Genomic DNA, 11,770 nt, shown 5'->3' on the forward strand with positions numbered 1-11,770 from the left:
GCAGTGAGTGAGAGCAAGAGAGACAAGCCAGGCGGACAAGCAAGATCCAGCAGGTGGACAGCGGGGCTCAGGAAAGGGGGCCAGCCCGTCAGCGTGGTCGGGGAGCTCAGGGCGTGGCCGGCCAGCCAAGCACTCACCAGAACCACTTCAGAGCTGCGGGAGCTGAAGACTTCGTGGGTCCAGGTCTGGCCAGGCTCAGGGGAACGGTCCCCCTTGCGATGCAGCTTCAGGCCCACAGTGTGATGACCCATGGTGTTCAGCAGCTGGGTCACCTCGCCCGACTGCAGGTTGTCAAAGTAGATGGTGGCACCCACAATCTGGTCCCCTGAGCAGGGAGGAGCAAGAAGCAGGTAAGACTGCCCAGGATCTCGAGGAAATAACACACAGCCACTCCGTGCTGGGCCCTCGGACTGACGTGGTAAGGCCCATTGTAGAGATGAGAAAACTGAGGCAGAGAGGCCAACTAATTTGCCCAAAGTGGCAGAGCTCATGGGTGGTGGAGTCGGAACAGAGGACAACGTGTCCACCAAGCCACAGGACCACCTCCCGCCAGGACTGTGAGAGAACAAGTGACACAGAGTGGGCAGGGGAGGACAGGGCTTGGGTACCGACCATCCTGATGCCACCAGCCCTCTACAGCCACCCGTCCACTTGTGCTGCCCCCTGCCCTACCCTCCCCCTCCCCACCCCAGCACCAAACCACACCCGGAGGTGACTCACCCTCCTTGACCACCCCAGTGCGGGCCGCAGGGGAGTTCTGCATCACCTCCTGCACATAGACGCCGTCGTCCCTCTGGGTGATGGTCAGTCCGTGGGAGCCGCTGCCCTGCCAGTTGGGCAGCAGCAGCTCCCGGGTCTTCTCATCCTCCTTCTCCATCTGGATGAGGTAAGGAAACGGAGCTGAGGGCAGCAGGGGCATGAAGGCACGAGGGGATGAGGAAGCCAGGGATCCCCCGGGGAGTGGGGCACTGTCTCCAAGCTGCTGCCTCCAACTGGGGGCGGGCTCCCAAAGTCGCCAGGGGATGAGACCACAGCGGAAGTAACCATCCCCTCATCCCATCCCCCCAGGCCCTGCCTCCGGGTCTCTAGCCTCCCCACGCCATCACCTCTACCTCCCTCATCACCCTCCCTCCTACTGACCTTCACAGGACTTGGTTCAGGAGCGGATGCCTTGCCAGGAGCCCGCCCCTCCTTCCTCTCCTCTCCTCAGTGTGTCTTTCTCTTGGGAATCTCAGTCACACACCCTAAGGAAAAGGTCACCATCAGGCTCACATTCACCAATCAGCTTGCTCAAGACCCCGACCGGCTGCTGTGCAAGAGATGGCTGGGTGTTCTGTCCCCTGAGCCAAACCCAAACCCCAAACTCCGCTACGGTCATCAACTCCATTCACACATGACTTCTCCAGCCTGGGATCATGGGAAGGGGGTTTGGAAGAGGCCAGACTCAGATTCAAATCCTGGCCCTGCATCTTCCCAGCTGTGTGACCCTGGCCAAGTCACTTAACTTCTCTGAACCTCCATTCCCTCACCTGTGAAAATGCAGACACTAAAGGATTCCCATGAGGACTGAAGGGGGTGGGGGGTGGAGAGAGAGAGAGGGAGAGAGAAAGCATGTGTGAGAAGCTCTAGCCCACAGAAGCCTCCCAACATCCACATTCTCATTAAGTCCTTCGTAACAGCTTCAGGAGGGAGATGTTACCGCCCGCATAGTGCAGATGGGGAAACTGAGATTCAGAGAGGCCAGCTGGTCTGGGGTCCACCATAAGAGAGCAACTATGCTTGGGCTCTGAGCCTGTATCTCTTCCCCCGACAGCACAGGAGGCTTGCAGCTCTAAGCAGTGTGAGACCCCCTCCTCAGAGTCTCCAGCACTGGGGGCCACTGGCAACCTGCAAGCAGGGCTGGTGGTGCCCTCCCTCCCTCAGTGGCCAACAGTGAGTGCCTCCGGGTCACCCTGTCTCACCCTGGCCTCAGGACCGGGGGGACACTTGCCAGCTAGGAGCTCCAGGAGCCCTGCCACAGGCAGAGGCGGAACAAAGGAAGCCCCGGGCCCCCCACCACCGGCCCATGCCCGAGAGGCTGCAGTCCAGCTGCGCTACCTCAGGGACGTGGTGAGTCAGGGCCCATCTCGCTGCCCCTGCTGGGTCCCATAGGTATGGGCCCTAAGAAGCAAAGACACCCTCCAGCCACAGGACGAGCTGTCGGCTGCAGAGGTGCCGGGGAAGACACCAAGCAGGCCTCCAGCCTCCAGCCACCCAGAAACACGTCTGTGAAACTGTGGGGGCTGCTCTAAATCGTGGAGAACCTCACCCAAAGCTCCGCCCTAAATCTGTTGACATCCAGAAATTAGCCAACCAATCAGTAAATACATACATGCTGATAGGCTCCTGCATACCCAGCATTGTACAGCAGTGGTCCCCAACGTTTCTGGCACCAGGGACCAGTTCTGTGGAAGGCAGTTTTTCGGGGGGGGGGGGGCTGGGGATGGTTCAGGGGTAATGGGAGCGATGAGAAAGGGCAGATGAAGCTTCCTTTGCTAGCCCACTGCTCACCTCCTTCTGTGAGGCCCGGTACAGGTCTCCAGCCCTGGGGTTCGGGACCCCTGTTGTACAGGACGCTGCAGAGAAGACTAACAAGGGATGGACACAGCTCAGCCCAGCACTGAATTACACGCTGAGTCAGGTTGTTACCTGACTTCGCTCATGCATCCTCCAAACACTGATTGAACGCGCTCCACAAGTCAGACATGGAGAGTTAAAAGACATAGCTCCTGTCTGGATATAAACTATGAGCAAAGCGCTCAGGGCGTGACCAATTTAGCCTCCGAATGTTCCAGAAGGTGTGGGCGCCTTCTGGGGGGAATGAAATCTAAATGGGGTCTTGAAGGTGCTGCGTTTGCCTCTGAGGAAAGGATTCATGGAAATTCATGTGCACTTAGGACTTCCAACATCGAGCAGATCGCAACATGGGTGAAGACGGCCACTGACGCCCTGTTCCTCAACCCCCTGCACTTGTTCACGCAGCATTTATGTCAGCACAGGTGCTGGCTAGAAGGCCAGCAGGCAGCGTGTTGGCACAGGTGTGAGCTGGGGCAATCACCTCCTCCCTTCCTACAGGAAGTCCCGCTGACCCTTCCCATAGTCAAACAGCAAAGCTGAAACTTACACGGGGCCTCCCAGAGCGTCCAGCACTGAGAAGCCGGCCCTGCAGACAAGGAGCCAGGCAGGGCGGGGAAGGAAAAGGCTTTCACCCGAGGCCTTCTCAGATCTCTGAAGCCACCGACTGCACTGGCACCCCCTCTTCCTCCTTGAGCAGGGCCCCTTCTTTTCAGCACAGCATCCTGGTGCTGAGCCAGCAGCCAGCGAGGTGGCAGAGAGCCAACCAGCACACCCTCGCCCACATCTCGGCCCCACCCTCCCTCCTTCCCCAGTGAGTCACTGCAGCCTCTACAGCTCCAGACACGCCAAGGGTCACGCCTAAAACCTCATCGACAATGCTTCACGGGCCAGACCCCTGGGTGGCAGAGGGGCTAGGGCTCCAGTGAGAGGCAGTGGGCTTCCCTGCCAGCTGCTTGGCACAGAGCCCCAGCCCCGGAGTCCCAGCAAGCACAGCTGGGAGACTCAGGAGGGATTCGCCACATGCCTCAACCCCAGGGGCTAATGAGGAGGCCCCTGTGAGCAGAGAAGGGGCCACAGTGCGTGAGAACAGGTGGCGCTAGACCCGAGGCTGCAGGTTGGCCCTGGCAGGGCACCTGTTGGCTTCCCGGCCAGGTGGGGCTGGCAACCACCCTGCCTGCTCTGGCTCAGGCCTCACCTCCTGGCACTCCCTTCCCCTTTCATTTGACCCGGCCAGATTCGGGGGTGCTGATAGGGGATTCGAGGCCATGGTGGCAAGGGCCTATTTTCTGCACTTGGGTCCCAGCCCTCGGTCTTTCCCACCCCTGGGGCCTGTACCGAGCCCAGATGGTCCTTCCTTCTCCTCCCACACAAGTCAGGCGAAGCCAACTACCCGGGGAACAGGGGCTCCGCCCTGCTGCTACCCAAAGCAGGGTCTGCGGAGCTTTGGGGAATTCTGCACATTCAGTCAAGTGGCATAAGCCCTCGAGATGGAAGAAACCTTAGGCCACATGTGCCTATTTAAATGTAGGTTAAATTAAATTAAATTAAATTAAATAACATTTAATCCATTGGTTGCAGTAGCCACATTTCAAGAGCGCAACAGGCATGCATGGCTACCATACTAGAAAAGCAAATACAAAAGAGAAAAAAGAAAAGCAAATACACAACATTTCTACCACTGCAGAAAGTTCTGGGCAAGTTCTGTGCGACAGCGCTGCCTGCTATTTACAGACGGGGAGAGGGAGGTCCAGAGCCCTGAGAATGGGGGAGTGCTGGGGCCCTAGAACCTCCCTGCCTGCAGTCCACCCAACACTGGCTCACAGTAACCTTCATGATGGGATGGGCTGGAGTGGAGACCCTCTGAGGCAGAGGGCTGCCTGGAGGGCAAAAAACGAGTGATATGATGAGGCCACTCCAGCTTCCAGGCAGAGAGGGCACGCATCTGAGGCTGCAGGGACAGAGTAAAATTCAGGCCAGAAGCAGCTAGAGAAGAACGAAGCTGCCCTGACAATTCAAAAACCACAAAGAGGATGTGCAGAGCAGTAGGGCTCTGCCCATGCCACCTCTGCAGACTGGGGGCAACACCCAGGCAGATCCAGGAGAAGCCCCAGGAGGCAGACTCTTTGCCCCAGGAAGATGGTCTCTGCCAGGTGTGACCTCCAGAGGGGCACGTTCTCCCACGGCTCCCAGGAAACAGAGCCCCTTCTGCCCAAGAGCCAGGACGAAAACTGCCAGGGAGGGGACCCAGCTTAACTGCTGCGGCAGCCGAAGACAACCTCACAGGCAGCATCAGTGTCAAGATGACAGGAACTGATACATACACACACCCCGAAAGTCAGGCCCACGGGTCTCAAGGCCTCCACACACCAAACCTGAAGTCAAGATACACAGCAGAGGGACACAGGTGCGTGCATATGCATGCCCAGCACAGGCGGGACATAGGAGGTGACCCTCCAAGGTGGAAAGAAGCACACCCATCCACGGTGGGGATGACGCCGACAGCAATGAAACTTCCATCCAGCACACGAGCAAACTGACCCACCGTACACACAGGCCAGGGAGAAACAGTCCCCAAGCTCAGAACAATGAGATGACTCACAACCAGAGCCAGAGACTTCCACCAGCGAAAAAGCCACAAACACATAACCAGGACCAGGGGCTGGGATGTTCAGAGAAAAGAGAGACTCACCCAGAAGGGCCACCTACTCTCATGAACACTCACCGGCCAGTAAAAACGAAGAGAAATCTCCACATTCAGACAACCACCCCCCACCCCCCCAGGTGGAGAGAAAGATAATTTTGCAGAGCTCCTATGGTGCCCCAGGACTGTGCTCGTTCCATGCCTGGGGTTCCCTTCCTTCCCCAAACAACCCTATGTGATTAAGAATTAATATCCTTATTTTAGAGTGCGGAAACAGACCCCGAGGTAAAATGACTTGCCCGAGTATGAGAGAGCTGAAATGCAACCTCGGGGTTCTCTGACTCCAAGGCCTCTTTACCCACGGAGAGGGAGAGAGGGACAAAGGCACAAATAAACACACACACAGTATGAGAAACCACAGAGAAAGATACACAAAGGAGACACATGGGAGAGAGAGACCTGTACTGGAGGCGGGCAGAGGGAGAGCTGGAGAGACACAGCCACGGGAAGGCGGAGAGGCCTCCATGCTCACCCGGAGGGAGACAACGCAGCGGGAGGAGGACAGCTCGCAGCGACATACACAGAGAAAGAGAGGGGTTGAGACTCAGGGAGGGACGGGAGACCCCCAGGAAGCAGTGACGCCCACCGAGTGCCACAAGCACAGGAGGAAGGGTGAGTGGCCACCAGCCTCCTTGCCCACACCCCAGCCTCGTCCTGGCCCAGCTTGGAGACAGCAAACCCAGAATGGGCAGAGTCCCAGGCATCCCGGAGCCCCGGATCTGAGGGCCCTTTTGGTGCTGGGGCTCAGCAACACTGTGTCTCCAGGAGTCAAAAATCCTGAGCCGCCCAGAACCCAGCTCACCTGTAGCCTCTCCGGACCCCAGCAGGTGAAGACTAAGAGAATCGTTCCCTTCTGGGGCTTGGCGGGCACCAGGCCCACCCTAGAGACAGGCACCAGCAGGGCAAGGCAAACACTTCCACTCACTGGGAAGTGCGAACAGCCATAACAGGCAGATCTCAGGTCCAGAGGAACAAGGAGAAATATAGGAGCATCTCCCTTCCGGGGCCAAAGCTTCTCCAAATGGACCTCCACATATGCAGCCACCAGACCTCGGTGTGGAAAACAACCTGCCCCTTTCTAACCGGAGTACAACTGCGCAGGTATCTTCAGAGTCTAAGCTGGCACCAAGAACTCTGAGGTGAGCTGATTCTGGGTGTCACACCCCCAGGGGCACTTTCAACTTGAATGGGATGTGTGTTTAGGAGGTCGAATTATCAAGGACAATTTGATGGCCATGTTGCAGGACCTGGGCAATGATGGCAACACGGGCACTGGAAAGACAATCAAAGAAAGGCACACAAGGATGCACATACAATCTGTGCACAGACACACTCCTCAGTCTCCACTCTTCACAGCCCAGAGCAGGAGGAGTCCCTGCCCACAGCCCCTGCCTCCACCAGCTCACAACAGACACCTGTCTGGGCAGCCCCAGGCCCTGCCCATCATGGAGGGAGCCTATACCTGTTAACCTGGTGCCCACACTCTGTGCCTCCCTTTACCTTGAGCACCTGCCTAGCTCCTCCCTAGCTACCTGGGTTGCTGGCCCCGCCCACACCTCCCACCAGGAGTAAGTTTTTGCAACCTTCCAGCCTCATCACTCCAGCCCTCTCCTTCCCGTCAGCCCCTTCCCCTGGCCCCTCACTGTCTTGCTGGAGTTTCCTGCGCCTCGATTTCCAGGGCAGCTCCCCACTCCCACCCCTGCCAGCCAGCAGCTTTCAGGGCTCCGCCCAGCCGCCTTTCTCCACCTCTGTCCCCTGGCCCCTCCCACTCCCCCAGCCCTAGCGCTTCAAGTTCACGCTTCCAGCAGGGAGAGAAATTCCTTCTTCCTCCCCGGACCAAGGACTCCTCTCTCCTTGTGGCAGGGGCTGGGGGCAGCTTACATTCTCCAGCGGGCAGTCCCCACACCTGGCCATCTCGCCAGGGAAGTGTGAGCCTTGACCCGGGACGGCTGGCTCTAAGATACCAGCTCAGGGATGGGGGATAGGGAGGACGGGGCGGGGGGGGGGGGGGTCCTCCTGAGTGGGGGAGAGGTGAAGAAGAGCTCGCTGTCTCGCGCTGTCTGGCCCTATCTTGCCCTGGGGGGTAGATTACAGTTTAGGAGCTGCCCTGAGACAAGATCAAGGCGGATCTCTCCGCCCAGCGGTCGGGCCACGCTAGTGCAGGGGCTCGGGGCCAGGCCACTCAGCCCGGCTGCCAAAGAGCCACCCCCAACCCGGCCAGGACGCAAAACCAGGCGCTTCCCCTTCCCTAGAACCTCCGCTCCAGCCCCCGGGGACAGGGCAGGATGCCCCTCCCTGACTGGCCGTGTGCAGCGCCTCGCTAAGCCTCCATCTGCTGCAGCCTTACTCCCAGGGCTGTGCTCACCCTCCCTCGACCCTCTGGACACAAACTCCAGGGCCCAGAACCCGTCCAGGAGGGAGACACTTACTTAAATCCTTACCTACAGCCCCTGCAGCCCCCATGAAACCTCCACCACCACTGGGGCAGAGTCCCATTGCTGTCCCCTGCCCTATAAGCCCCAGACGCAAGCAGAGGTGACACATCCAGGACCAGTGTGCACAGCCAGTGACACCCTCTCATAGGTAACAACACATATCTCTCTGCTGTGACATTAGTGGTCAGAGGGACTCAAGGCCACAGTAAAACAGGGTCCTGGACCCAAGACCTCCAGTACAACAGCCCAGCCAGCCCCAGGATGGGAACTGAGCCCAGCAAGGAGGAAGAGGGGCTCCATGAAAACACACTCCTGCTGAGCCTGCTGTGGCCCACCCCTGTGGCCCCCACACCCGCTCATGTTCACCCAGGCCTGGAGGAAACCGCGTGTGCTCAGGGAGCCCTGGGAGCCCAGCGGGATGGTCGGAACCCAGAGAAATGCCAGCTCCCTGGGAGGCTGGATGAAGCCCATGGGGGACAGAGGGAGAACAGAAGGCCCTAGACACCCACCAACTGAAGCGTCCCATTCTCACCCCTCTGCAGGGGCCACCTCCTTTCCTCCTGTGCACATGCACCTGGTCAGCCCAGCTCCAGGGAGAGAAGCTCAGGTTTCTGGGTGTGGTGGGGAGGAGAAAGCCAGCAGGGGAGAGTTCCCAGCAAGAGTCAGACGAGCTCTCCCAGTCTGCCTCTCTGTCTGTCCCCAGGCAGTTCCCGAGGTCTAAGGAAGGTGAGGACCACACCTCAGAGCCCCACACACTCCTCCACCCCCACAGCTTTGCCCCAACCCCTCAAACCAGCTCCTCAGGCTCTGGGTGGCATGCGCCACCAGGGCCAGCCAGCCAATTCCAAGTGAGCCTGAGAAGCCAGCCCGGCATCTCCACCCAGGGCCTTCCGGGGACCCCCCGAGCCCATTCCCTGCCCTTGACCGATGCGCACCTTCTCCCTTCCCAGGTCTGCCATGGTTCACTCTCTGGTGTCCCCCTTTGAGTCCTGGACCAGTAGTCGCACCTGTAGCCCTGAGCCAAGTCCTCCGTTCTGTGAGGTTAGCTCTTCAAGAAGTTGCCCAGACCAGGACCTCTGAATCACGGCTGGGTGCCCACAGCAGCAGCACGAAGCCCCATATGACATGTGGCTCCCTTCATGTCCTGGTTCTCTGAACAATGTCCCTGCATATAACCTTTAAGGACAGTGCTTTGGGGAGGAGCTCACACACCCTCCAATCCCCATTGCCAATACTCCAGACCCTTTGACTTCTGCTAACCCAGCTCTCATGGTCCCCAGGTCCTCTCTCCCCCACCTCATCCCACAGCTCCCAGCTCAGAGCAAGGAGGTGCACCCTCAGCCTGGGGCTCCCTTCTGCTCCCCACCCTGCACACACACCAACCAAGTACTGGCCCAACCCATCATCCCTGGGGGCCAAGGAGAAGGAAGTTCCCCATTCAGCTTCAGAAAGGAAGTGAGTGCCACACCCGGCCCCAGGGATTTCCATCATGGGGGGGCAGGGGAAGAGAGGGGGAATGGAAGCAGAATCTACTCCCCAAATTTAGACCCATTACAGGTGAGGAGGCCCTAAAATGCCTTCCAAGGCATTTTCGATCTCTCCCTCCTTTCCCTGAAATCCCTCACCTTCACCTATGACCAGCCCTCCAATGCATCACTGTGTCCCACAAAATCAACCCAATCCCTATCATGTGCACAGAAGGGCATGTGATCCCTGCAGTTAAAGGCTGGATTCTAGTAAATTGTTTCAAAACCAATGACTGGCAGCCCGGTGCTGTGCTGGGGATCCAGGGGTAAATATCTGGGCCCCTTTTCTTCCAGAAAATCCAGGTCAGTCTCTTAAGGACCTCACTGCCATGGGAGGATCTCTCGCTGCCCTTCCACAGATCCACTCCACAGAGCAGGGCACCCAACAGCATGCTCCCTGGGGGCACCTCACCACCTCCTCGGTGGCAGCCACACCCTGTGAAAGGCGTGAGCACACAGGAGGCACACAATTCTCTGTGGCCACAACGTGCAGAGGCGCCACAGCCGTCCCACCTGGTGCTGGGGCCCAGCTAGTGCCACGAGAGGCCCCATCTGCCCACTCGGCTCCCCTCCCACGCATGGGGGGGGGGCACAGTCAGCCCTGCTCTGACCCCACGTGTCCCTCGTGGCCAGCGACGCCAAAGGGCTGCGCCCCCGCATCCCTCATCCCGAGGCCCTGGCACTGCAGGGGGTGCCGAGCACGCCAGCGGAGGGCCAGCCCTCGCACACTGCACACCCTCTCCCAGCATGGGAAAGCCTTACATAACACAGTTCTGTGAACACACCCTAAGCCCAGTGCCTTTCCAACTCCACGGCAGGACCTCGCCCGCCAGCCGTATCTCCAGGAGCGCGCCTCTGGAGTGGAGGGCTCCAGAGAGGGCAGCTGAGCACCCTCCTACGCCAGCCTGGCTCCTGCCCCCGCCTCCCACACAAGCCCCTTCGCCCCCCTCCCCTTTTGCCCCTCACCACTCCTCGCCGAGTTCTGGTTTGAATTAGTCACCGGCTCCAACCACCACATTCCTCAGGCTGCTGGCGCCAAGCCAGGCGCTGGGGCGGGGGCCATCCCGCCCGGACGGGTTTGGGAGTGGGGTTGGGAGAGAGCGCCGCCCCAGAAGGGGAAGGGGCGGTCCCGAGGGCTGTGCGGCAGCACTGCCCCCCTCCCCGCCCACCCCAGTGCAGGAATCTCCCCAGTTATGTCCCCCACTCCCACCCCCACCCGCACTCCCACCCGTCCCGCTGCGGGGCGCGCTGTTAACTTCCAGGCTCAGCAGCCCTAGAGGAAGAAGGGAGTTTTCTGGAGCTGGGAAAACGGAGGGGCAAGATTAGGGCGGGGCAGCTGGAGGGAGGCTGAGGGGCCGCCAGGAGCCAGAAAGGGAGAGGCTGGTGGTGCAGAACTGGGTGGGGCCGGGAGGACTCGGGACGCGAAGTCAGGGGCGGAGGTGTGGGGCGCGACGGAGGGACAGCGGAGGGGGTGCGCGGTGCGGGGGCGCAGGGGCGCCGGGAGGGGCCGAGCGGCCGCGCCGCGATCTCGGAAACTTCTCCAGTAAACATAGAATAGGAACGGAGCAGCGCGCTGAGCCACCGCCCCACGGAGAAGGAGGGGGTGGGACAGGGGCCACCAGGCCAAGAATGGGCGCCCGGACGTGCAGCAGGGACAACAATCTGCCCTCGAGAGAAAGACGGACTGGAGCAAAGCGCGCCTCGGAGCGATTTTCCAACTTTGCCCAACGTGCGCCCCTACCAGCGCCCCAACTCCGGAGGCAGAGCTCGGCTCCCAGGGAGCGACGAGTCGCCTCCCCGTGCGGCCCCGGGCTGCCCACCTTGCTCCAGATTAAATCTTCCTCGTGACAGCCACCCAAAGCGCCTCGCCCAAGCCCTGCCACCCACCTCCCCTCTCTCCTTCCCGGCGTCCCGTTTCGCGATCGCGCCAAGGTGCGCCCGGCGCCCCTACCTGCGCGCTCAGCCCCAGGGCACAGCCATAGCCGGCGCGGGGCCCGAGGTCTCGGTGCTGCGGCTGCTGCGGGCGGCGAGCCGCGGTCGGGGCGGGTCCGGCAGGGCGGGCGGTGCAGTCCCCGCGGCGGAGCTGCTCCAAGTGGCCGGGCCTCCGCGCGCGGAGGCGGCTCTTGTAACTCCGGCTCGGGCGGGCGGGTCTGCCCCGAGCTGTGGGGAGAGGGCGGGGCCGGGCGGGGCCGGAGCGGGGCTGGGACGGCGAGCCGGGCCGACCCTGGAGGGACCTGGGAGCGGGCTGCCGGGAGGGCACTGGGGGCCGCGGGGACCGGGGGGCGCCGCACGTCCAAGGTGCTGTCTTCCCCTTCCCGCCATCCACTGCCCCCCGGCCAGGCCCGGCCCGGGCCTGGATCTACCCCCAACGTATGCGGTACGTGGAGTTTCTTCGGCAAGAAACTCCTCTAAGCTCCCTGAGGCTCATCCTCAGAGCTGGAACTGCGAATCAGCCCATTTTTCAGGAAGGATCGAGGGGTTCAGACTGCGCC

At 60.6% G+C, this 11,770-nt stretch overlaps 1 protein-coding gene across 4 annotated transcripts in view; it reads right to left on the reverse strand.

Annotated features, from left to right (window-relative positions):
- The window catches only part of AHNAK (AHNAK nucleoprotein), an 88,408-nt gene extending 76,994 nt beyond the window's left edge, over positions 1-11,414 (reverse strand). The window contains exons 1-4 of one of the 4 annotated variants that reach the window (XM_057725833.1): positions 11,230-11,400; positions 1,141-1,244; positions 721-877; positions 138-325 (exon numbers count right to left, since the gene is read on the reverse strand). In XM_057725833.1, the coding sequence (XP_057581816.1) occupies positions 138-325; positions 721-877 (345 nt within the window). In that variant the 5' untranslated portion in view covers positions 1,141-1,244; positions 11,230-11,400. Of the gene's footprint in view, positions 1-137; positions 326-720; positions 878-1,140; positions 1,245-8,261; positions 8,391-11,229 lie in introns of those variants that run through there. The other 3 variants (XM_057725830.1, XM_057725831.1, XM_057725832.1) reach the window with 3 other exon arrangements.
- Positions 11,415-11,770: the final 356 nt, after the last annotated feature.

The sequence above is a fragment of the Hippopotamus amphibius genome, chromosome 3 (genome assembly GCF_030028045.1).
Source record: "Hippopotamus amphibius kiboko isolate mHipAmp2 chromosome 3, mHipAmp2.hap2, whole genome shotgun sequence".
Lineage (NCBI taxonomy): Eukaryota > Metazoa > Chordata > Mammalia > Artiodactyla > Hippopotamidae > Hippopotamus > Hippopotamus amphibius.